Source organism: Serinus canaria, chromosome 23 (assembly GCF_022539315.1).
Source record: "Serinus canaria isolate serCan28SL12 chromosome 23, serCan2020, whole genome shotgun sequence".
Classification (NCBI taxonomy): domain Eukaryota; kingdom Metazoa; phylum Chordata; class Aves; order Passeriformes; family Fringillidae; genus Serinus; species Serinus canaria.
The window spans coordinates 4,273,885-4,299,683 of record NC_066336.1 but is presented as its reverse complement, the minus strand read 5'-3'; the positions used below and the strand labels follow the sequence as shown (position 1 = coordinate 4,299,683).

The following is a 25,799-nucleotide window of genomic DNA, read 5'->3' as shown; positions in this document are numbered from 1 at the left end:
ATCCAAGCATGACCACTGACTCATCATTCCTAAATCCCAAAGATGTGCTGAATCCAAGCGTGACCCCTGAGAAGAGAAATAAAGAACATTTCACTCCCAGAGAGTGATCAGAGCTCAAGTGGTTCCATGCCAGACCGAGTGGAGGTGGCACTTGGTGACACAGCTGGGTGATAACGGGGGCACTTGGATGAAGGTTGGACTTGAAGATCTTGGAGGTTTTTTCTAGCTTTAATGATTTAATGAGTCTATACCTGAAATAAAAGCAGCTGGGACATCCAGAACCCCCCACACTGCCTCCCTCCAGAGAACTTCCCCCACAGAAAGGTTGCTTTTACCCAGGGGAGCCAAAGGTTCCCAAAAAGTTGTTTTGTCACCCAATTTGTTGCCTCTGTGGGGAACCCTTTGGGTTCCTCAGCTCCCTGGGCCTCATGGCCTTGAAGGAACAGAAACTGGGGGAAAATCTTCTTTGGAAAAGAGAGAAAAAGGGGGATTTAAGTTGTGATGGTGCTGAAAATGTCGATATTCCTGTTGAGTACTGGGAATTACAGTCAAAGATAGGAATGAGTCTGGTAGATGAGTGAGGAAGAAAACTCATCAAACAACCAGGTCTATTGCCAAGGAAGAATTCAATTAATATTTTCCTCTGAGTTGCTTTAAATGTATGAGTGTTTAGCTAATTAGAGTCTGGCCAGGCAGATCCAAATCAGGATCGCCCTTTTCCCCTTGCTTCCCATGCAGCTCTTGCAGGAGGGAGGAGGAAACCTTTCCTGGTTTCATCAAAACCTTTGTTCTGCTGAGCTCTTTGAAGATTACAATCACAACCACGGCTGTTTCACACTCATTAGGCAGGAATTCAAGAGAACAGATCTCTAACTAATCCAAAATCCAAACCAGGCTTTGCTTCACCCCTGGAGAAGGCTCAGGTCATGCCAGTGTCTGTCCCCTCTTTGCAGCAGAAGCCTGGATGTTCCCACAGATAACTCCAGGGAGCACGTGGGTGAGAAATCCCTCCTGCTTTCCCACTGTTCCATGCATCATTTGCTATTTACTCCCAGAAAATCCCCGAGCTGTTCTCACCCAGTGCAGCACAAAGCTGTTGCTGAAAGGATCAAGGGGCAGGAGTGTGACAGCCCGGAGCCTGTGACAGGCACAGAGGGAGGATTTCTGAGCTGCCAGACGGGATTTCAGCTGCTTACACCCAGCAAAGTGCTGAAAATGCCACTGGGAAGAATTGCTGTGGGATAAATCTCCAAATTCCCTGTGTGACTCCGGGCACGACGCCGGGATGGGGCTGATGGTAATCCTGGGATGTGCAAGGTTCAGACTGAGTGGGAATGAAAGGGCAGAATACAAAGTACCCACAGCAGCCAGCCAGCCCTGCCAGAGCTCTGCTCCCAAAGGAATCCTAATTCCCTGTGATATTCCCTGCTCAGAACCCCCAGACACCAAAAGCAGCTCAGGACACTCAGGACACCCCTGGGAGCGACCCAAGGACACTTCCAGAACACACCTGAACTCACCTTGGTAGACAAAATGAAAGCCTTTGGCTGTGGATTGACCCTTGGAGCTGAACTTGATGAGGATCTGGTTGGTGGTGGCCAATGGCAAAGATTCCCCTGGATGGGGAGGAGGGAAAACAAGAGAGACAGAGGTGAAGGAATGAGCCACAGGGAGCAGGTGCTGGGTGTCAGCTGTGCCAAAGCTGCTGTCCCCAGCAGGGACAGGGACAGGGGACAGGGAGCAGCTCCCTACCTGAGTGAGAGCCCGAGAGGGAGCTGAGCAGCCGTGAGTGCTCCGTGGGGCCATCGTGCACCTCCACCACGTCATTGAGCGCCGTCTGGAAAAAGGCAAACTGCCCGAAGAGCACTGCAGGGACAGGGACAGGGACAGGGACAGGGACGGGGCTGGCACCGGCCACTGCTGTCCCCAGCATCGCCACGCTGCTGTCCCCAAGGCCACCCCTCTGCTGTCCCCAGTATTATCACCATACTGCTGTCCCCAGGGCCACCACACTGCTGTCCCCAGTATCACCGCGCTGCTGTCCCCAGTGTCATCACACTGCTGTCCCCAGGGCCACCACACTACTGTCCCACTGCTGTCCCCAGGGCCACCCCACTACTGTCCCCAGGGCCACCACACTGCTGTCCCCAGCATCACCACGCTGCTGTCCCCAATGTCACCACACTACTGTGTCACTGCTGTCCCCAGTGTCATCACACTGCTGTCCCCAGTGTCACCACACTGCTGTCCACAGCATCATCACCCTGCTGTCCCCACACTGCTGTCCCCAGCATCATCACACTGCTGTCCCCAGTGTCACCACACTGCTGTCCACAGCATCATCACCCTGCTGTCCCCACACTGCTGTCCCCAGTGTCATCACACTGCTGTCCCCAGTGTCACCACACCATCATCCCCATTGCCATCCGCACTCAATCCCAGTGCTGTCCCCACTGATGACTCCACTGCTGTCCCACTCCCATCCCCCTGCCACCATCCCGCCACCCTACTGCTGTCCCCACTATCACCCCACTGCCACCCCACTGCTGTCCCCACTATCACCCCACTGCCACCCCACTGCTGTCCCCACTATCACCCCACTGCCACCCCACTGCTGTCCCCACTATCACCCCACTGCCACCCCACTGCTGTCCCCACTATCACCCCACTGCCACCCTACTGCTGTCCCCACTATCACCCCACTGCCACCCCACTGCTGTCCCCACTATCCCCCCACTGCCATCCCACTGCTGTCCCCACTATCCCCCCACTGATGACCCCACTGCTGTCCCTACACAGCCAGGCCATGGGGCCAAGGCATTTCCATGGAATCCCAAACAGACCCCAAGGACCATCGAGCCCAACCCCTGGCCCTGCCCAGGACCCCCCAGGATTCCCAGCATTCCAAACTGGGATCTATTTTCCCAGCACAACCTCTGTCCTGTGTTTCAGCTGCCTTTATTCCAGGCAGCGACAAGGTCTGAGTGACAGCCTGGAAAAATGGGAGCCCTTTATTTATCCCAAATTCCAGAGGCAGCACCAGCCTCCCCTGGGTTCCTTTTCCCACTGATTCCCAGCCCTCTGGGAATTTTCTGTGACTTATCCCCTTCCCCTGCCCGGGGAACACAAGGTGCAGAATTCCACTGAGGGACAATAATTATTGATTAGCTGTAATTGGCTCCCGTTGGGTTGAGCTTCGGACAAAACCTGGACAAATCCAGAATTTCCTCTGACTCCAGCACAAAGAGCACCCAACAGCACCTCTTGCTGCTCTCCCACCTGCCTTATCTCCAGTTTTGGATGCACTTATAAAAAATCAGCATTAAAAACCCAGAGAGAGAGAATGCCATAAAAATTCCAAGGGTGGTACCATAGTCCTTGGGCACGACGATGGAGTACAGGCACACCTGGCCACTGGTGTAGTTTTGGGGATAATTTGGGGACAGGACGACTCCATCCGAGCCTGTGTACTGCCCTCCACAGGGAGCTGCAAGGGAAGAGATCATGGAGCACCCCTGGAGCCTGGAAATGTCCCCAGCCACCATTCCCTGCTCCAGGTGCTGCTCCCTGAAAGTCCTCATTGGAAAAATCAGGTTTATCCCACCCTGAGTTTGTGCTGGCTCCACGTAGAATTATCAAAGCACTAATTAATGTTGGATTTGCATTGTTCCCCACCTCACAGCTGGGGATGAGCTCCTTTTGCCACCTTCCCTCAGTTTTCCCTGCCACAGCCTTCCCAAATTATGGATTTCACTCCTTCCCCTCACCAGCTGCCTCTTGATCCCCTTCTCAGCTCAAGTCCGACTGCAAACCATGCAGTCAGCAAAGAAAACAAAATAACCACAGAGAAAACCTAAGGAAAACCCCCTTGTTTTGTCACTGGGCTCTGTCCCTGCTCAGGAACACCCAAGACTGAGGGTTTGGATTAGCAAGGATCAGGTTTAGCCAGGGTTTAAATGGATTCCTGACTCCTGCCCTGTGCCAGGCACTGAATCAACCATGCCCAGTTTCCTGCCTGTCTCCAAAAAAACCCCCTCAAAAAACTCCCAGAAATCAGCTCTTCCTGTTAAATGGAGAGCTGTTAAACCCCTGAAAAATGATGAAAACCAATCCCTAAAAAAATATGGAAAAAACTGAGAAAACCCCTCTGAATTAACCCCCAATTTTCCATGGGGGATGCACTGAGGGACCCAGCTCTGGGCAGATCCTCCCCCAAGCCCCTTCCCGTGGGGTTTACCTGTACAGGTGGGGCGTGGCTTGTTCCAGGTGGGTTTCCCATCCCCTCCCATGACACAGGTGAGGGTGGGGCCCCCCTCAATGTCGTAGCCCCCATCACAGTAGAAGGTGATGGTGGAGCCCAGCTTCAGGTCTGTGCCCACCCTGGTGCCATTCTTGATGGACCCCGGGTCAAAGCAGGACTCCCGGGGGTTCTCTGCAGGGAAGAGAGATAAAATTTTTAAAAAAGTATAAAAAAATTAACAAATAAATTCCCAGGATTTTTATTCCTCTGGCACAGCTCCTCTGCTGTTTTGATCAGTGGAATGGGAGGTTTCTTTAGGCTTGTTTTTTCACCTGGGAATGTGTGGGGTTTTCCCAAGGACTGGCACCATTTGCAGGGTGTGGATTTGGGATTTGGTTTGGATTCTGGCTGCTCCAGCCCCTCCCCTGGGAGAAGGGAGGCTCCACTTCCCACACAGGCACCCAAAATCCAAACTCCCTCCTTTGGGAGCCACAAACTGGTCAAGCCCCACTGCCCATTTGTATCCTCAGCCTTTAAATCCTGAAATCCTGGGTTCTCCAGAGGTCTCAATGCACAATCCAAACCAAAACTTTGATTTCACACAATCCCAGGATGGCTGAGGCTGGAAAATCCCTTCAGGATCATCAAGTCCAAGCTGTGCCCCATCCCCACCTTGTCACCAGCCCAGAGCACTGAGTGCCACCAGGACAAATCATACTTGAGATGGGGAGGCCCTGGCACACAGAAATCATGGATTGCCCATCCCTGGAAGTGTCCAAGGCCAGGCTGGATGGAACTGGGAGCAATCTGGAGTAGTGGAAGATGTCTCTGCCTTTGGATGGGTTTTAAGGTCCTTCCCAACCCAAACCAGTCTGGGATTCTTTCATTTATTCCTTGGACACCACCAGGGGTGGGGATTCCACCCCTTCCAAGGCCTGACACCTTTTCCATGCAGAAATTCCTGCTGATGTCCAACCTGAGCCTCCCTGGCACCACCTGAGGCTGCTCCCTCTCATCCTGTCCCTGTTCCTGGGAACAGAGGCCAAACCCCACCTTGCCCCACCCTCCTGGCAGGTAGAGAGTGAAAAATCCTCTGCCCTGCAGAGTTTAAAATCCCATTTCCACATAAAAATTCCAGGGAAACCTACAGAGCTGTCAGGACTTAGATTTTTTTTTCCTTCTTCTTCTTCTTCTAACAGCTTTTTTTTGGGTTTTTTCTTTTCTTTAATTTTTTTTCCCTGCCTGCAATATAATTAGAGGCTTTGATTAATCCTGCTCTTTTGTCATTTGGAAATTGCTCATTAAAGACAAGGGCTTTTCTGAGAGCAGTGGCTCTGGGAACAATTCAAGAGTGCTTAAGCATTAAATCAGGGGCTCTCAGGCTTTGGGGAAGGTGTGGAAGGAGACACAGGAAATGCAAAGCCCACAGGTTTTGCTTTTGCTCCTCTGCATGAAAATCCAGATGATCCCATGGTTTCCTGTCCACAGCAGCTGCACCAGGTGATCCAAGTGAATGGAGCACAAAAGAATGGGAATTTCTTTTTTCCCAGAGCACCAATTCCCTGTTTCGGGAGCCACAGACTGGTCAACCCCCACTGCCCATCACACATTTGGATCCTCAGCCTGTAAATCCTGAAATCCTGGGCTCAGTGGGGTCTTGGTGTACAAATTTTGGACACTTTGAGCATCACTTTTCCTTTTCCTCTTTCATTCCTCTTCACCTCTCTCTCTCCTCTCACTGCTTTGGACAAGAGGGACTCTCTCCTTCCCTTTCTCCACTCTCTGCTTTGGGGATGGCAAACACCAGAATTCCCCCTGGAAGGAGTTTCCCACAGCATCTAGAGCCTCTCCACTTGCTCCAAAGAGGTGGAACAATCTGGGAATAAGCCCAGGGGAAGCCCCAGGTGGCTGCTGGGCCAGGTGTGCCCTCAGCCCTCACCTGTGTACTCGATGACGAAGCCGGCGTTGCTGACGGAGGCGTCGCTCCGGAAGGCCAGGAAAAGGCTGTTGCTGCTGCTCTCGATCCTCTCTGGGAGCTGGGAGCCATAAAAACTCCCAATCAGGGGGCTCAGGGAGTCAGGCCCGTCGTAGATGTGCAGGAAATCATAGCCAGGCTCCAGGCTGAAGCTGTAAAAGCAAAGGAGGAGAGCTTGGGGTCGGGACACGTCCCGGGAGGATTCTGAGTTGAGGTCCTGGGATGTGGAACCCCAGGGCAGGGACTGGCTGCTCCTGCTCCAAAATCCTGCCAGGCAGAGGAAATTCCTGCCTCCATCCACGAGTGAGGGATCCAGGAATGGGGATGGAGTCAAGAGACAGAGCCTGAGCTGGAGCTGCTGCAGGGATTCCTGGGCTGTGCCACATCATGTTCTGTTGTACTTGTGGGGTGCCCGTGGCAGGAAGGAATGATGGATCTGACTCCATCAGAAGGCTAATTTAGTACTTTATGATACTATATTATATTAAAGAATGCTAAACTAAACTGTACTAAAGAATATAGAAGGCTAAAAAACTTGTGGCTCTTTCCAGAGCCCTGACTGGCCAAAGAGTGAAAACAGCTCCCAGCAGAATGCAATGGAACAATCACCTGTGGTGAACAATCTCCAAACACATTCCAACACAGCAAAACACAGGAGAAGCAATGAGATAAAATTGTTTTCCTTTTTCTCTGAGGCTACTCAGCTTCCCAGGAGAGAAATCCTGGGCGAAGGGATTTTTCCAGAAAATGTGAATGTGACAAGGTTCTATCAAAGAGGAGCTGCAGCTGGGATTTGAGGATCTCCACCCCCAAAAAAAATCTGGGAACAGATTATGCAGGGGCATGGGACAGTTCCATCAGAGTTCAGACATGCCCACCCAGACCATCCCTCCCCTCTCTGAGGCCATGGCACCAAACCATGCGTCCCCATCCCAAGGCCACGGCACCAAACCCTTGTGTACTCACACGTTGAACACCAGGGCAATGACATAGTCAGGGGACACTGTCAGCTTCCAGTCACACTCCTTCCCTGGGGGATAAGGCTCCGGGTACTGCGGGGACAGGATCACCCCAGCCGGGCCCGTCAGGATCCCGCCGCACGGAGCTGCAGGAAAACCACCCAGGGTGAGCCTTCGGAGCACACAGACTTCCAAAGCACCAAACAGTGGAAAAAAGCCACGGGGCTGCTTCTAGCTGGATCCCTGCAGGGTCAGGGAGCCCCAGGTGAGCAGTGTTGGGCAGGACAGCTCAGCCTTCCAGAGGCTGGGTGTCCCAACACGAACTGCTGTGCAGCCATGGCTACCTTAGCAACTCAGAATCACAGAATCACAGAATTTTTAGGTTGGAAGGGACCTTTAAGATCATCGAGTCCAACCCATGTTCTAACAGCTCAACTAGGTCATGGCACTAAGTGCCACATCCAGTCTTTTTTTGAACACATCCAGGGATGGTGACTCCACCACCTCCCTGGGCAGATGATTCCAGTATTTGACCACTCTTTCTGTGAAAAACTTCCTCCTTCCTCAGTGATTGTCAGCTCTTAGTGATATCAGCTCTTTGACAGTTTCAGCTCTTAGCTTGCTGAGGGGCTCTGGCTGATCCTGGCTTTCAGAAGAGCAGATGGAGAGAGAGAGGAGAAGGCAGCCCTGGTGGTTCCATGGTGGTTTATTGAGGGGTCTGTGAAGGGTTCCAATGACAGCTCTTCTGACAGAATGGGCCAAGGCAGCCCCCTTTATAGGGTTAGGGGGGCTTGGGGACTGACCAGTTGTAGGGGTTAGGGGAAATAGCCTGTGGGGTCACAGAGAGATAAACAGGCCTGGAGGACCTGAGTGGAGATTTCTGGTTTGGTTCCTATGACTTGGCATTTCCTTATCTCTACGCCTCCATCCTCCACAGGGCTTTAGCTAGGCCTTGTCTGCTACAAAAGGGGAAGCAGGAATGGGGAAAAAAAAGGAGATGTGATAGACAGGGGGCTTGAGACAGCACAGAATCCTTGAGGGGTATTTTAGCGGGAAGGGACCCTGAGGCTGACGTGCGACGCGAGGTTGTGGCGGCTCGGCCAGCCGAGGGCTCTGCCATTCCACAGGGGACAAACACCACAAAGAGAGCTCTGGATGCCACCAGGACCTTCCTAAAACCCGTAAGTGAGGAGCCAGGAGGGGAGAGAGGGGGAAATTCCACTTTTCTGCTGTATTTTCCTTGAAGTCCCTGTCAAGGCCCGCTTGCCTACAACGAGGTGAAAACACGTCTGGGCCTAAATGGCTCCGTCGTGTTTACTCCACTTCCCAGCACATTAAATGCCAAGCTGATTGAAAAATCAATTATTGCTTTTTTAAGGCTCCAAGTGCCTGCTCGTGTTTCTCACCGTGGCAAAACATGACTGATATTTTTCCTGTCGGTTTTTTCTGGCAGGGCTCTGAGGTTTCCCAGATCGACCCTCGCGTATTTGGGGTGAAAGGATGGGGGTCTGAGAGCAGCTAAAGAGTGGGAAATGGGCTGGGAGAGGACAAAAATGGTGGGATAAATCTTGGAAACCTTTTCCATGAAGGAGTGAGCCCGTGGAATTGCCCTGTGGGCTTTGATAAAGAAAAATATCAGGAAAAAGATCAGGTAGATCCCAGCGGGGCTGGTCTAGAAATGCCATAGTAGGGATTAGAGAGCTTTTTCAAGTCCAAAAATGGAGAAGTGTTATCCTTCTGGGACACACCAGGAAAGCACAGCACAGATATGGGAAATCTGGCTGAAGACATCCCAAAAATACCTTGGGAGAACCACCAAAGCTGCCACGTTTGGGATGGGATGGGAGCAAGGAGAGCACAGCCTGTGGGGGGTCTGAGAGCAGCTACAGGGTGGGAAATGAGCTGGGAGGGGACAAAAATGGTGGGATAAATCTTGGAAACATTTTCCATGAAGGAGTGAGCACCTGGAATTGCCCTGTGGGCTTTGTTAAGAAAAATTATCAGGAAAAACCCGATGGGGCTGGTCTAGAAAGATCCAAATGGAGATTAGAGACCCTTCTCCAAAGATTTAAAGCAACTCCTTCAAGCAAGTCCAGACTCAGGCACAGAGAACTTTCATCCCTCTGGGACACAGCAGGAAATCACAGCAGAGACATGGAAAATTTGGCTGAAAGTCCCCCAAAAATGGGGGGCCTTGGAAGAGCCCACCAGCATCTCCTCTGTGCCATTCACCCCAGTTTTAACCCCAAGGGTGCTTTCCCCTCCCAGACTGCAACATCAGGGGAAAACTCCGAAGAAACTGCAATCTAAGGACTCAGTTTTGGAAAGCCTAAGGGAGACAAGTGTTCAACACCCTCGGATTCCTTTGAAAATCCCACCCAGAGTCTCCAAAGGATTTGAAGCAGCAGCTGGACCCAGCCAGAGCTGCCTGGGACTGGGAGGGATGCAGACTTCAAATGGCCCAAACCTCCCGGGGCTCTCCCAGCCCGGATTGTTTCACAGTTGTGCCACAAAGAGGGGAAAACACATTTGAAATGCTAAATACCCCAAATCAACCCTAAATTTAACACTGAATTTTCCTAGTTTAGCTCCAACCAAGCTGCCTCTCCCCCAGTTACTGATATTTCACTGATTACTCCTCCAAATCCTTTATAGATTCATATTAAAATTGGCTGGGAAAAAAAACCCTATAAACAACTGAAGTACCATTTGAAGTATTGGAAAATCAGCATTTTTTACCACAGCTCCGGAGACCTGGAGGATATTTTAAAGAATATTTCTTGATTTTTTAAGATGTGCGGGGTGGAATTTTACAACAGGGTTCAGGACAAGGATCTGTGTCCCTGGATTCAGGACATGGATGTGTGTCCATGGATTCAGGACATGGATGTGTGTCCATGGGTTCAGGACATGGATGTGTGTCCATGGGTTCAGGACATGGATGTGTGTCCATGGGTTCAGGACAGGGATGTGTGTCCATGGGTTCAGGACATGGATGTGTGTCCATGGGTTCAGCACAGGGATGTGTGTCCATGGGTTCAGGACATGGATGTGTGTCCATGGGTTCAGGACATGGATGTGTGTCCATGGGTTCAGGACATGGATGTGTGTCCATGGATTCAGGACAGGGATGTGTGTCCATGGGCTCAGGACAGGGATGTGTGTCCATGGGCTCAGCACAGGGATGTGTGTCCATGGGTTCAGGACAGGGATGTGTGTCCATGGGCTCAGGACATGGATGTGTGTCCATGGGCTCAGAACAGGGATGTGTGTCCATGGATTCAGCACAGGGATGTGTGTCCATGGGCTCAGCACAGGGATGTGTGTCCCTGGGTTTAGGACAGGGATGTGTGTCCATGTGCCTAGGACATGGATCTGCATCCCTGGGCTCAGATCATGGATCTCTGTCCATGGATTCAGCACAAGGATGTGTGTCCATGGATTCAGGTCACAGATCTGTGTCCCTGTGCCCAGGACATGGATCTGTGTCCCTGGATTCAGGTCACAGATCTGTGTCCGTGTGCCAGGACAGGGCCCTGTGTCCCTGTGCCCAGGTCACAGATCTGTGTCCCTGTGCCAGGACAATGCCCTGTGTCCCTGTGCCCAGGTCACAGATCTGTGTCCCTGTGCCAGGACAATGCCCCGTGTCCCTGTGTACCTGTGCAGGTGGGTGGGTCTGGCTGCCAGAAGAACCTGTTCTGGATCTGCACACAGGTGATCTGGGCCTCCCCTTGCAGGGTGTAGCCGGGGTTGCACTGGAAGGTGATGGAGTCCCCGGCCTCCCTGCTGTCCCCGCTCCGGCTCCCGTTCTGGGGGATTCCTGGGTCGTTGCAGGAGGTGGCTGTGGACACTGCAGGGAATTAAAAGCACTCCTGAGTATCAATGTTTATTTAACACCAGGCCTGCAGCACTGGCTGTCAGGCTCTGTCCTTACCCAGACATCCAGGCCATGCCTTGTTTCCCCACCCCTCCTCCCTCAGCATCCCATAAAGTTCCCCCCCCCACACACACAAAGTGCTTTTCCCTTTGCTCTGAGCATCTGCCACTCCAGCTGGGAAAGGCTCTGGGGACCAGCAAGTTCAAGAGCAGCACCCAGGGAGCAGCTTTGATGTAGAATTGTGCACATGGCTGTTTACTCCATCAGGCCAGACACCCACTGATCTTCCACGGTGTTTTTGGAGAGTTCCGTGCCAAGGCACATGCTGCAAAATCAACTCAGCCACCAGCACTTCACACATTCCCCTGAGTGGCAGAGAAATTTAGCCTCAAGATCTGTGAAGCATCAGGCCTGACCTTTCAGAAATGTGTTTGTTTCCCTTCCAGACTTGTTGCTGCCTCTCTCTGAGGTCTGAGATGTCCCCTGAGCTGGGGACAGGCAAAGCTTCAGTGCTGCCTGAGCTCAAGGTCTGCCAACAGCACAAGGATTTACCAGCAGGGAAAATCCTGGAGTAATAGGAGTTTTGTGAGCTTATCCACCTCATTAAAGCTCCCAAGATCCCAAAGTGGACAGGTCTGAGCTCAGGTCTGGCTGCTTAGTCACACCTGCTGAACAAAGGCTTTGAGCAGGAGCAGTCAATAAAGCCCAGCTCCAGATCAGGAGCTTATTTCCTGCTAAGTTGATGAGAGTCTGTTACAGCCAGGCAGTTTAGAGAAAGCTGCTCTTGAAAGAGGCAGAGGAAATCCCTCTCTTTCTGTGCAGCTGGAGATAAGGAAGTTAACAGCCCAGGCTGGTCCTTCCTGGCAGGATGAGACACAAATCTGGCAAAAAAAAACCCAGGATGGCACCGCTGTGCTGGGTGACACAAAGCTCTGCCTCTGTCTGGGTCACCCCAAAAGTCAGAAATTCTCCTCAAAATGCTGCCTTGTTCCCCCAGCCAAGCAAGTCACCCTGGACAGAAAGTTATGGGAAAAAAAACAAACCCCAAACTTGGGAAGACGTTTCAATGTGTCTCAGCCCAGGGAAAGTCACATCATCACTCACCCAACCACTCCCTGTTTCTTATCACTCCAAAACAACTGCACAAACCTGGGACATCCTGTAAATACTGGAATGTATCACCCTAAATAATTGAAATGAATGTGTTTGCAGAGCTGAGGTGTGGTTGGGGTTTCCCTCTGGGTCTGCTCAGTTTTTTGAGGAACCCCTGCACATCCCACCTGAGAACTGGATGGCAAAGCCCTGTTTGCTGGTGAAGAAGTCGGTGTTGAACTGCAGGATGACAGAGTTGAAGGTGCTGTGGATGTCCCCGGGCAGCCCCGAGCCGCTCATCTCCTTCAGCAGGATCCCATTCTCCACCGGCCCGTCCCAGATCCGCAGCACGTCGTGGAACTCCTCCGTGTGGAAAACCATGAAATGGAGCCTGAGGGGCAAAAAAACACCTGGAGTTCAGGCCTGGAGGGTGGTTTGGGCCACATTCAGGCAAGAACAGGACCCTGCACCTGGGGGAGTGACCAGCTGAAGGATGCAGTTCTGAGTGTCCTGAGGGGGAATGGACCCACAGGGATCATCCTATCCAATTCCAAGCCCTGCAGACATCCCCAAATCCCACCCTGTCCTTGGGGGTGCTGTCCAAACCCTCCTGGAGCTCTTGGGAATGTGACCATTCCCTGGGGATGGAGCAGGAGCTGATCCCTTCCACTCCTGCACTCAAATCCCACCTGGAGAGGAGGAATTTCCCTGTCCCTGTTTGTCACTGCCCCATTTTCCCTCTGGCACAACAAAACCAGGCCAACCATGGGCAACTCAACCCCAGTGTGAAATGGGGACAGAAACCTAGAAACAGAAAAAAATCTGTAAAAAATGAACCCATCAGGGGCTGGGCTGAAATCCCTGCCAGCCCACAGAGGCAAACAGGGAAGCTTTCACTTGGCTGCTTTCCCATTTATCTGGGGCAAACATAAATAAATCAGGGAAGAGCCATAAAAAAAGGGGGGAGAAAAAAGAAGAAAAAATCCCCACTGCAAAATCCTCAGCAACAAAATGATGCCCACACAAGCTGGGAGAAACCAAAAGAGCTGAATCATAAATCTTCCAAGCAGAGACCTTGAGCAAAGAGAAATAAAGCCAGGCTTGAGGAAAATCAGGACGGATGGTGCAGAGCTGTTCTCCAGGGCTGCCTTGGTGTAATTATGTTTGTTCCCAGCCTTAACTGGGCCCAGTGAGCCAGAACTGCTGGGAAAAACTCATCCCTGGAGACCTTGGGATCAGGGAGAGGCTGCCAGAGCTTGAGCTGGGCTGGGGGCACACCCTGGAAGTGCCACCAGCAGCTCCAGGGCTGCCAAAACCACCCCCATTTATCTGAGAAAAAACCACCTCGGGCTGTGCCAGGGGGAGAACACCTGGATCCAGGTGATCCATGGGACAGGCTGGAATCTGCTGGGATATCAGACCTGGAGCTCTCTGGAGCAAACCCATCTATTCCACAGGCACATCTCAGCTTCTCCCTCAGCCTGAGGTGAGACCAGGCACAGCCCCTGCTTCAGCAGAAAACGGAGGGGAAAGGAGTTCTGTTCCTGAGGAGAAAGGAGTTCTATTCCTGAGGGGAAAGGAGTTCTGTTCCTGACGGGAAAGGAGTTCTATTCCTGAGGAGAAAGGAGTTCTATTCCTGAGGGGAAAGGAGTTCTATTCCTGAGGAGAAAGGAGTTCTGATTTCCTGAGGGGAAAGGAGTTCTGTTCCTGAGGGGAAAGGAGTTCTATTCCTGAGGGGAAAGGAGTTCTATTCCTGAGGGGAAAGGAGTTCTATTCCTGAGGGGAAAGGAGTTCTATTCCTGAGGAGAAAGGAGTTCTATTCCTGAAGAGAAAGGAATTCTATTCCTGAGGAGAAAGGAGTTCTATTCCTGAGGAGAAAGGAGTTCTATTCCTGAGGGGAAAGGAGTTCTATTCCTGAGGGGAAAGGAGTTCTATTCCTGAGGGGAAAGGAGTTGTATTCCTGCACTCTGACAATCCCAATTTCCCAATTACAGGCATGGAAATGCAGCAAAACAAACAAACAAACAAACCCTCAAAAAACAACAACAACAAAAACCAACCAAATTAGCAAGTGGGGAGATTATATTTATATAGATACAAGTGTGAGAGAGGGGAAGTTCTGGCAGCTTAGCAAGGAGCAGAGAGGAGAGCCCAGCTCTGCCCTGAGAGTGTGAACAGCCCTTGATCCCTCTGGTCCCTCCCAGCTCTGGGTATTTTCTCCCTCCTGTTTTCAGATGAAACTGTGGGAAGTGGAACCTGCCAATGCCCATGAAAGTGGGATGAATTCACAACATCCATGGAGTTTGACAACACTGGGATGAGGGACTGACAACCCACCTCTGCCATGTCTCTGTTCCCTGATCACAAATTCCCACCCATTTTCCAGCTCCTCCTTTTCCTCCTCCTTCCTCCTCTCCCCCAGCCCAACCAAGGCACCCCAAGCCCCAAATCAACCCCCTCTGCAAGAGCTGCTCTTTCCCTTTCATGCCTCTCAAGTGCAGCCTCGTTTTTCTCCCTTCTCACCCCCCTGCCCTTCCCTTCCCCTCGTGCTGTGCAGATACAGCTTCATTCCAAAAGCTCTGGTGATTAATTTCCATGTAAGTTATAAATGAGAGCTTTATACAATTGTATCATGCGTGAAGAGGATTATTTTTCCAATGGATTACCATCCAAATGAAGTTGCTGGGAACGTGCTCTCTCCACTCCCCTGAGATCAGCTGTGCTGCTGCTGGGGCTGGGAATGAAAGGGGCAGGGAAGGGAGCTCTGATCTCTGGGACAGGCAGGGTCACCAGGTGTCTGTGGCTCTGGAACCTGCTGGAACCTTCTCCTTTCACTGCTGGCCTCTTCCAAGCCTTTGGTTGATCCCAAATCTCTGCTCTTGTGGGTGCTTTTAGGAATTACAACAGCAAAGTTGCTGAAGCAGCCTTTGGATGGGGGGGGGAAGGGACCTCTCTACTCTGTCCTATAAAAACCTTCTCCAGGAGAATAAAAGTAGAGGAGATTTCAAGTGGAAGTTGCCTGTGCAGGGATTCAGCTGCTTTGGCTGTGCTTTTCCTCCTCTGTTCACACCCAAAGCCATCCATTATTGAGCCATTCTGAAGGGCAGTGCTAATGGAGGGAATTTCTGCATGAAATAAAAATGAAAACACCAGCCCAAACCTGTCTCCAGCAGAACTCCAAGGGCTAAAAGCAGCACAGAGCTCACCCTGAGGGACAGGCTGTGCTGGGTGCTGAGGCAGCAGGGAGGAGGAAATGGGATTGAGAGGGAAGGAGTTCAGGATGGAGCAGCCACGGGCTTGGGATGAGCCAGGAATGGCTGACAAGCACTGGGAACTCTGATGGGAGGAGGAGGATGATGATGATGATTATTTAAAATTTTTATATTCAAATCCCACCACTCAGTCAAAGCTTGGCTTGCCCAAATATTCCAGATTTCTGTGGGCTTTGGCCAGCCTGGAATGTGTGGGAACACCCAGGAAAGCCCTGAAGGGTTTGGCAGGGCTGGGCAAACATCCCTGGGGAGGTGGTGGGGCAGGAGCAGGAACTGCCTGGATCCTGGGACATTCCCTACAACAGCCTCATTCCAGCACTGTGTGGCCATTCAGCACTTTTGGGAAGTTCCTCATTCATCTGGTGGAAAAAAGGGTTGGAGGGGTGGGAAGCTGCCCATGGACACCAAAGCTCTGGGATGTTCGAGCTCAGAAACACCATGGGCAGGACCAGGACACGTGTCACCACCCAGGGGACACACAGGGCTGGACACAGAGGAGCAGTGATGCCTCTGGGGGCTCTGAGCAGCCTGGGCTGGTGGGAAATAAATCCCATAAATCCTTAATCCCAGCCTAAACCATTCCCTGATTCTGGAACCAAAGCAATGACTTCTCCCTCTCAGAGTGGCAGCAGCTTCTCCCTCCTTGCCTCATTTAATTTTTGACCTGGAAAAAATCAGCTCCAAGTGGGAAAGGAGCCAAACACAGCTCACCCAATGGTGCATCCAGGCTCTGCCTCGATGGTCCAGATGCAGTTGAGGTTGTGGTCGTAGGGAGTTGGATATCCTGGAGAAAGGATCCGCCCCGAGGTCTCTCCTCTGATTGTCCCTCCACACTCAGCTGGAACAAAAATATTTATGGGGTTAGGGAGGAGATTCGTGGCTTTTTGTGGCTCTTGCTTGGCAGCAATCTCCCCCTGCAACAGAGATTATTCCTGGCTTTTTCCAGGGATTCTAAAAGCTTACAAAGATGAAGAGAATCGTTGAGTTCAGCTGAGTTATCAAAATTATTCTGCATTTCTGTGCTCGGTCTGAACACCTGGCAAAGCTTCCCTGCACCTTTCTGAATCCCCAGGGAGCAAAGGCAGAGCCTGGCAGGATCCTGCTTCCCTGCTCCACACGTGGGGGTGAAGGAGCTCTGCTCCTCTGCTTGGATTCAGCAGAAAATGAAGGATAAGAAGCCAAAGAACTTGTAAATGTCGCTGTAAATGAACTGCAAAGAATGTGGGGATTTGGAGTAATTTCCATAACATATCCATTCAAATTCTGTAATTTTCATTTCTTTCGGTTTTCTTTCATTTCTTTTTAATTTCCACACGCTCAGACACGGCCTCACATCCAACACATGAAGAGCAAACAGGGTGAAGGTTAAGAAAACGCACAGATGACAGAGATTTATCTTTTCACATCCATAAATGAGGCTGAAATCCCAGCCAAGGAACGGTCCTGCCTCCTGGGAGAGAGAACACGGAGTGCCAGGGGCTGAGCACATCCCTGGGTGTGGAGATCTCCCAGGGGACTCAGTGTCCAACAAGTCCCCCACGTGCTGGGCACAGCAGGACAGGAATCAGCAATCAGCCCCATTCATTGAACACACCAAACCCCAAACCAGAACTCCCCAAGCAGCAAGAGCTGAGGGTGACAAGGGAACTCTGCAAAGGGAATTGAAATGTCTGGGGATGGGATCAGGTGTCAGGCAGCTCTCAAATAAACCTGGCTCTGAGCTGTCACATCAACACACGTTGATGTCACTATCAGGAGGTGACACTTCAGCGTGTCCAGAGTGAAAGGACAAGGGCTGGAGCAGCACAAGGAAGCAAAAAGCCCTTGTCAAATGGGTGTTAGGGCAGAGTGTTTCGTGTTAAAGCTGCTCCAGGTGCTCTCTATGTCACACAAGATCCTCACATTAATTAGTGCAGATGGGCAATTAGCAGAGTTAATGTCAATGGATCAGCAAAGCGTGGTCAGGGTGGGGAATCCACAAGGAAATAATTTCCTGGAGGAGCAGGAGGTGTCTCCATCTCGAGGTGCCTCAGACAGGGTCCTCACCACATATTAATTAGTGCAGATGCAATTAATATGAGAGTTAATGTCACATGGATGAGCAAAGCAGGGACAGAAGGTGTTCAGGGTGTGGGATCCAAGGAAATCACTTCCTGGAAGTTTTGGCAGAGTAGGAATTGTCTCCATCTCAAGGACCCTCACCACACAGAACTTAATTAGTGCAGGTGCAATTAACAGCAGAGTTAATGTCAGTGGGTCAGCAAAGCAGGGAGCAAGGATGTTCAGGGTGTGGGATCCAAGGAAATCTCTCCCTGGAGGAGCTGGAGGAGGAGAAGGAGGAGAGGGAGGAGGAGGAGAAGGAGAAAAAGGAGAAGGAGGAAAAGGAGAAGGAGGAAAAGGAGAAGGAGGAAAAGGAGGAGGAGCAAAAGGAGAAGGAGGAAAAGGAGAAGGAGGAGGAGGAGATAGGAGGAACTGAGAGGAGTGAGGAGGAGGAAGGAGAGGAGAAGGGAGGAAAGGACCGTTAGGTGACAGGAGGACAGGAGACGCGAGGAAAAGGAGAAGGAGAAGGAGGAAAAGGAGAAGGAGAAGGAGGAAAAGGAGAAGGAGGAGGAGGAGAAGGAGGAAAAGGAGGAGGAGCAAAAGGAGAAGGAGGAAAAGGAGAAGGAGGAAAAGGAGAAGGAGGAAAAGGAGGAGGAGGAAAAGGAGAAGGAGGAGGAGGAAAAGGAGAAGGAGAAGGAGGAAAAGGAGAAGGAGGAAAAGGAGAAGGAGGAGGAGAAGAAGGTGTCTCACCCACACAGGTCGGCAGGGGCTGGTCCCAGGCTCTCCTCTCCCCAGTCAGGCACACCAGCACCCTGGTGCCTCTCAGGGTGTAGCCAGGGTCACAGCTGAAGGACACCGAGCTGCCAGCAAAGTGTCCCTCGTCGTGCACCTTGTACCCAAACTGGGGCACGCCGGGGTCCTCGCACTTGATGAGCTCAAAACCTGCACAGGGAGGAAGGGCAGCTGTTGGCAGCAGGAATTCCATAGCCAGGAGGGTTTCACACAAAGCCATGGAGGTGTTTTCTTCTGACAATGATGTGCTGGGGACCAAAAGGGCCATGTTGGAAATTCGAGGGGTTTTAATTCATGTTGGAGTTTTGATCTGAATTTCTGGATCACCACAGGCTTGATAGGAATGGTTTGATCAGATCCCAGGGAACAGGGACAGGAGAAGAGGAAAAAGCCTTGAGCTGTGCCAGGGGAGGTCAGGTTGGACACCAGGAGGAATTTCTGCATGGTCAGGCCTTGGAACTGCCCAGAGAGGTTTGGAGTGCCCATCCCTGGAGGTGTCCAAGGAATGGCTGCATGTGGCACTCAGTGACAAGGTGGGGACTGGGCACAGCTTGGACTGGATGGGCTTGGAGGGCTTTCCCACCCTCAGGAATGCTGGGATTCTGTGCTCTCCCACATCCAACTCCCCTTTGGGTACAAGATCACCCCAGAAAGGACTCTTTGCTCATGTGCAACACAAAAACCCAAAAATCCACCTTGGCCTGTGGGACTGCCAGCCCACATGGGATGGAAACTCACTGGAGAACTGCAGCTCGAAGCCTTTGCTGGTGTTGGCGGAGTCAGTGATGAACTCCAGCCACATGGAGCTGGAGGTGCTGTTGATGCTGGTGCCCAGCAGCTCCGAGTGGCTGAAGGTGCCCAGCAGCCGGGCAGAGCTGTTGGTGCCATCGTAGACCTGGGGGGGACAAGGAATCCAGCCTGGAAAAGCCATTCCTGTGCTGGTCCAGGAGAGGCTCTCACTGCCCAGAGAGGCTCTGGCTGCCCCTGGATCCCTGGAAGTCTCCAAGGCCAGGCTGGACAGGGCTTGGAACAACCTGGGACAGTGGAAGGTGTCCCTGCCCATGGATGATCCTTCAGGTCCCTTCCCACCCAAACCATTCCAGGATTTCTCTGAGCTCTAGAACAGAGAAATGATGAGGAATTTATCCCACCTTGCCCCTTCTCTGCTCACAGCAACACCCTGGGCTGTCCTTTGGCTTTCTTTTGGTGGAGCAGCTTCCTGGGAAGAGCCAGGAGCTCCTGATAAATGCCCTGACTTGGGGTCACCTCAAATCAAGGAATTTGCTCCTGGCACTGAGCTGATCCCGGGTATTGGAGGGAAAAGGGAAGGAAACAACCAACCCCACTCTGAATTCCAGCATCAGCCTGGAAAAGCAACTCTAAACCTGCAGGATTTGTCCCACAGGGGTCCAGGAGTGGTCCTTGCATCCACAAGTGCAAACAGGGTCAAATCCTTCAGGCAGTGTGAGCTGAGCCCCAGGGATCTCAACTAAAAGTCTGACTTGATGAAACTCCACAGTGCTGCCCACCTGAGGAGCAGGATTTCCACCCTGGGGGATCTGCACCCTCCTCCTCAGCCCTGATTTACTCTGCACACAGGGCTGCATCTCCTCAACTCTCTTTCCCAAGGAGCAGCTTGGGAAAGAGAGTTGAGGAGATGAAAAAAATGCACTTTTATCCCCCCAGACTGACTCGGAGATGAGCCTTGAATTCGCTGTGATTTAAGAAAAACACAAATGGTTTTTTTTTTCTTCCTTCTTTTTGTGAGGACCAAGAGCAGCTGCTCACCAGTGGAGATCGATAGGAACTCTCCTCAGATGAGCAGCTGATGACAAACCTGCTGAGAGAATGTAATTCCTCTGACAAGGAGTACATTCCTTGCATTAACAGGAAATCTTTCTCCCTTTCCAGTCATTTGTGAGCTGGAAACGTGGATTACACCTCTCCTGGAGTGTGACACTTCAATGAGGACAGAGGCATTCCTGGGAAGATGGCTCAGCACAGCCTTGCAATATTAATGCCTCCTTCAAAACCATTCCTTTGGTTAATAAAAAACTCAGCCTGGATTTGTCTCCTTCTCCACAGAGTCCTGGAGCTTGAATAATCTCAGAAGAGTCTGGAGCTCTGCATTTCAATCAGCCCCTTTTTGGGACAAACCAGCCTGGATTCTTCAAAGCACTAAAATAATGCTCAAACCCTCCCCCTTCTGATGGATGAGGAGTTTTTCCTGAGCAATTCCACAGGTGAGAGCTGAAGTTTAGCTGGTCTGGAGGAAATTTGAGCTTCCAAACTGCCATGGCAATCACTCCATGGCACGGGGGTGACACAGAGGGCACTCCCACCTAATCCCACCTAAATTTTAGAGCATTTAGAGATGCTGCTCTCCACTGCCCGAGCCAGAATTACCTTGAGGACATCTCCTGCCTCCAGCTCGAAGGTCCTGGCTTTCAGCTGGATGCCCTTGCCAGGCTGGCTCTGGATGGAGTAGATGCACTCGTGGTTGTTGTTGTAGTTGAGGGGGTAGTTGGGGGACAGCAGCACACCCTGGGTCCCCGTCACAGAGGAGCCACACTCAGCTGCACCGAGACACAAAGGCACATTTCAGTGACCCCACGCAGCTCCTGGCCACACCACACAGGCAGGAGCCTCCTCTGGAGGCCACAGCTGCTCAGCCCTTCCTGCAGCAGCAAGGAAAGCGCTGCTCCCTCTTGGTACTCACTACAACCCGTTGGTAGTCACTACAACCCGCTGGTACTCACTACAACCTGCTGGTACTCACTATAACTTCTTGGTACTCACTACAACCCGGTGGTACTCACTACAACCTGTTGGTATTCACTATAACTTCTTGGTACTCACTACAACCCGCTGGTACTCACTACAACCCGCTGGTACTCACTACAACCCGTTGGTACTCACTATAACTTCTTGGTACTCACTACAACCTGCTGGTACTCACTACAACCCGTTGGTACTCACTACAACCTGTTGGTATTCACTATAACTTCTTGGTACTCACTACAACCCGTAAGTATTCACTGCAACCCGTTGGTACTCACTACAACCTGCTGGTACTCACTACAACCCGTTGGTACTCACTATAACTTCTTGGTACTCACTACAACCTGCTGGTACTCACTATAACATGTTGGTACTCACTACAACCCATTGGTATTCACTACAACCTATTGGTAGTCACTACAACCTATTGGTACTCACTACAACCTCTTGTTATTCACTACAATCTGTTGGTATTCACTACAACCTGTTGGTACTCACTACAACCTGCAGACTGTCCCCTTTTCCATCACATTTTCTAGCCAGGCTTCTCTCCTCCTTCAGAATCTGTGTAAATGTAAATCTGGGGAATTTGGGGGGAATCTGTGCAAATACAAATCTGTGGGAATCTCTGGGAAATCTGTGTGGATCTGTGGGGAATCTGTGGGAATTTGGGGTGATCTGTGTGAATCTCTGGGAAATCTGTGTGAATCTCTGGGAAATCTGTGTGGATCTGTGGGAAATCTGTGGGAATTTGGGGGGATCTGTGGGGAATCTGTGAAGAATCTGTGCAAATGTAAATCTGTGTGAATCTCTGTGACATCTGCGTGGATCTGCAGAAAATCTGTGGGAAATGGATAGGAATCTGTGTGAATCTGTAGAAATTTGAGTGGATCTGCCTCAGAACAACCCCACGCTGAGGATTTTCTGTTCCTCCTGCCGAGCTCCCACACGAGCCAGCCGTGACTCACTGTTTTCCCAGCCTGTTTACCCTGCAAGATTTTCTGCTGTCAAACACTGGCTGCCTGCTCCTCTGGGGCTGTGCAGGCAGGGCTGGGGACAGGCACTCCAAAGTCCCCCCAGGGCACTTTTTGGGATCAGTCTAATGGCCCTGAGTTCTCACAGCTCCTGGAGATGAGGGGACCATCCCAGGGGAGGGAACCACCCCAGAGCAGCTCCTGGAAGTGAGGGAACCATCCCAGAAAAGCTCCTGGAGCTGAGGGAACCATCCCAGGGAAGGGAACCATCCCAGAGCAGGGAACCATCCCAGAGCAGCTCCTGGAAGTGAGTGAACCATCCCAGAACAGCTCCTGGAAATGAGGGAACCATCCCAGGTGAGGGAACCACCCCAGAGCAGCTCCTGGAAGTGAGTGAACCATCCCAGGGCAGCTCCTGGAGCTCAGGGAACCATCCCAGGGGAGGGAACCATCCCAGGGCAGCTCCTGGAGCTGAGGGAACCATCCCAGGGCAGCTCCTGGCTCTGCTGCTCCTCCAGGGAAGGGTTAAGCAGCAGATGCACCCAGAGGAGGCTCTTTGGAGGTGACTCTTTGTCCTCTGCTCTTGCCATGGATGAAAGGCAGGATTTTGGCACAGGTTCCCCAGGGACAATGCTGGGGACATCTCAAGGAGCTGTCCTGGCCACAGGGCTTGGACAGAGGAACAAAAACCACTCTGAGCTCTCCCCAGACCATCTCCAGGACAGGAGCAGAATACAGAGTGTCTGGACAAGCAATTAAATCTCCTGTGATCTTCATGAGTCAGTCTCTCTTTGCCATCCCTACCCAGGCAGATCTGAGCAGGCAGAGGGGACATTGTGACAGAGCTGTCACCCTGCCACAGAGCTCTGGGCCACCAGCCCTGAGTTTGCCCTGTTATGACAAAGCCAAGCTGTTAATTCTGAGCCAGGAACAGCAGCCAGGGCGTCCCCTCAGTGCTGCTGTCTGAGGCTCCAGTTCAAAGCTCTGGGAATGATTTTGGGTTTGATTTTCATTCCCCTGATGAGCTTTATCTGCAGCCTGGTTGTTCTTCCTGCCTGTCCCAGCAGGATGAGGCCCCAGAGCTCAGCAGAGCTGGGAAATCCAGGAGCACAGCTGGCTCTGCTGGGGAGCTGTGCCCTGCAATCCCTCAAGGGTCACCCAGAGCTCAGGACAATCTCCTGAGCAGGGCTGGCCACCAGGGGAGAGCCCTGCCCTGCCTGACCTGGAGGAGTCCCTCAGGCTCTGGGTGGGCAGAGCTGGGAAGGATTTCCCCTTGGAATTCTACACCAAAAAAAGGTGTGAAAAAAAAGGTGGGACATCTTTGTGCCAAGGCCTGGAGCATCTCCCCAACCCTGCTCTGATCGGTCCCATCCTGGGGGATGTCACCCACCCATCCCAGGGGTGCTCCCAACCATCCCAGGGATGTCACCCACCCATCCCAGGGGTGCTCCCAACCATCCCTGGGGGTGTCACCCACCCATCCCAGGGGTGCTCCCATCCACCCTGGGGGTGTCACCCACCCATCCCAGGGGTGCTCCCATCCATCCCAGGGATGTCACCCACCCATCCCAGGGGTGCTCCCATCCACCCTGGGGGTGTCACCCACCCATTCTAGGGGTGCTCCCAGCCATCCCAGGGATGTCACCCATCCATCCCAGGGGATGCCACCCCTCCATCCCAGGGGTGCTCCCATCTACCCTGGTGGATGTCACCATCCATCCCAGGAGTGCTCCCATCCATCCCAGTAATGTCTCCCATCCATCCGGGGACGTCACCCATCCATCCCAGGGATGTCATCCCTCCATCCTAGGGGATGTCACCCATCCTAGGGGTGCTCCCATCCATCCCAGAGATGTCACCCATCCCAGGAATGTCTCCCATCCATCCCGGGGATGTCACCCATCGATCCCAGGGATGTCATCCCTCCACCCCAAGGGAATGTCACCCCTCTACCGTGGCGGATGTCACCCATCCCAGAGGCACTCCCATCCACCCCAAGGGAATGTCACCCCTCCGTCCCAGGGATGTCACCCATCCCAGGGGCTGCTCCCAACTATTCCAGGGGATATCACCCATCCACCCCAGGGGTGTTCCCATCTACCCTGGCGGATGTCACCCATTCCAAGGGTGCTCCCAACCATTCCAGGGGATGTCTCCCATCCATCCCAGGGGATGCCACCCCTCCATCCCAGGGGATGCCACCCATCCCAGGAATGTCTCCCACCCATCCCAGGAATGTCACCCCTCCATCCCAGGGACGTCACCCACCCACCCCAAGGGAATGTCACCCCTCCATCCCAGGCATGTCACCCATCCCCAGGGCTGCTCCCATCCATCCCTGCCCACCTCAGGAGTGCAGCACAGCGGGGCCAGCCAAGCAAAATGAAAGCACATGACCACCTACCAACACACCTTGGCAGAGGCGAACTCCACACACGCCGCCGCCCGCCCAGGCAGGTGATGCGCGCCGCGCCCTCCAGCCGGTACCCCGGGAAGCAGGAGAAGCTCAGCACGTCCCCCACCCCGAACTGCAGCCCCTTCCTGATGCTGTAGGCCGGCACCTCGGGCTCGTCACACGGCTCCAGGTCGTATTCTGGAGGGGATAAATGGGTTTTATGGTGTGGGAAATGGGTTCTGTCCTCCATGGAGAGGAGACCAGGATCCAAGGGAGCTCCGAGCCTTGGTCCAGCTGCAGTGAATCCATCAGGATCCATGAAAATCCACCTGGGTTTCATCCCCAGCCTACAGGTCAGGGGTTCTGTAATCTCTGGAGAGGACACAAGGACCTAAAGGAGCTCTGAGTCTTGATCCAGCTGCAGTGAATCCATCAGGATTCCAAGCCATGAAAATCCACCTGGATTTCACCCCCAACCTACAGCTCCGGAGTTCTGTCCTCCCTGTAAATTCCACAAGTATCCAAGGGAGCTCTGAGCCTTGATGCAGCTGCAGTGAATCCATCAGGATTCCAATTTCCCCCTCCACCTCCCACTCCCCCCGGCCCCTGCATCCCAACCGCCTCCAAAGGCAGCAGGTCCCAGCTCCTGTCACAGTGACAGGGGTGGGGATCGGTCACTGTCCCCGTGCTGCAGCCCAGAGAGGATGGATGGCTCAGGGAGGGATTTCTGCTGCCTCTCCATTTCTAATCCTGGAAATGGATGATCCTGCTCAGGGGATGCAGGAGGACACTGAAGCTGCTGCTCCAAGAAAGGTCACCTAGGATTCTGGCCAGCAGCCAAACTCACATCCCTGACCCCACACCAGCCTGAAGGAAAACTCTTCTGAGGGTGTTTTTGGCAAAACCTCCCAGTCCAAAGCCTGTGTGTTAACATATATATATATATGTAAAGGGAGCTAAAAATAGAACTGACTCCTGGTTTTGCTTTTCAAGATAGGAAAGAAACCTTGAAATCCACTGAAAATGAGAGTTATAATTAGAGGCGAGCTTTTGAAAGGCAAAAAGCCATTTTCCCCTCATCAAAATGGGAGTTAATTGGAAATTTTCTGACTGGTTTCCACATGCAAATCCCTGACTTCAGAGGCCAGGAACAAAGGCACTGGGAGCCAGGTTTGAGCTGCATCTATGGCAACAGCTCTGCCCGTTAGGGAGGGTGCCAGACCAAGCTCCACAGGAAAAATGGGAATTTCTCTGCTTCCCTGGGCGCTGAAGTGGCAGCTCAGGACTGGGAAGGACACAGGGACAGAGGAAGAACAGCAATAAAGCTCCTGCCCTTCACTGGCTGTTGTAGGGAATGGCCTCTGGGGCACTCAAAGATTGACATTCCCTGGAATGGCAGCAC

At 52.3% G+C, this 25,799-nt stretch overlaps 1 protein-coding gene across 1 annotated transcript in view; it reads right to left on the bottom strand.

Moving 5' to 3' along the window:
• CSMD2 (CUB and Sushi multiple domains 2) overlaps positions 1–25,799 on the bottom strand; it is a 238,452-nt gene that overhangs the window by 57,050 nt on the left and 155,603 nt on the right. The window contains 13 exon segments of the mRNA XM_050983373.1: positions 1,521–1,616; positions 1,753–1,866; positions 3,371–3,487; positions 4,238–4,432; positions 6,180–6,367; positions 7,182–7,320; positions 10,833–11,024; positions 12,332–12,534; positions 16,127–16,253; positions 18,206–18,397; positions 18,986–19,142; positions 20,654–20,823; positions 24,407–24,595. Coding sequence (XP_050839330.1) covers positions 1,521–1,616; positions 1,753–1,866; positions 3,371–3,487; positions 4,238–4,432; positions 6,180–6,367; positions 7,182–7,320; positions 10,833–11,024; positions 12,332–12,534; positions 16,127–16,253; positions 18,206–18,397; positions 18,986–19,142; positions 20,654–20,823; positions 24,407–24,595 — 2,079 coding nt within the window.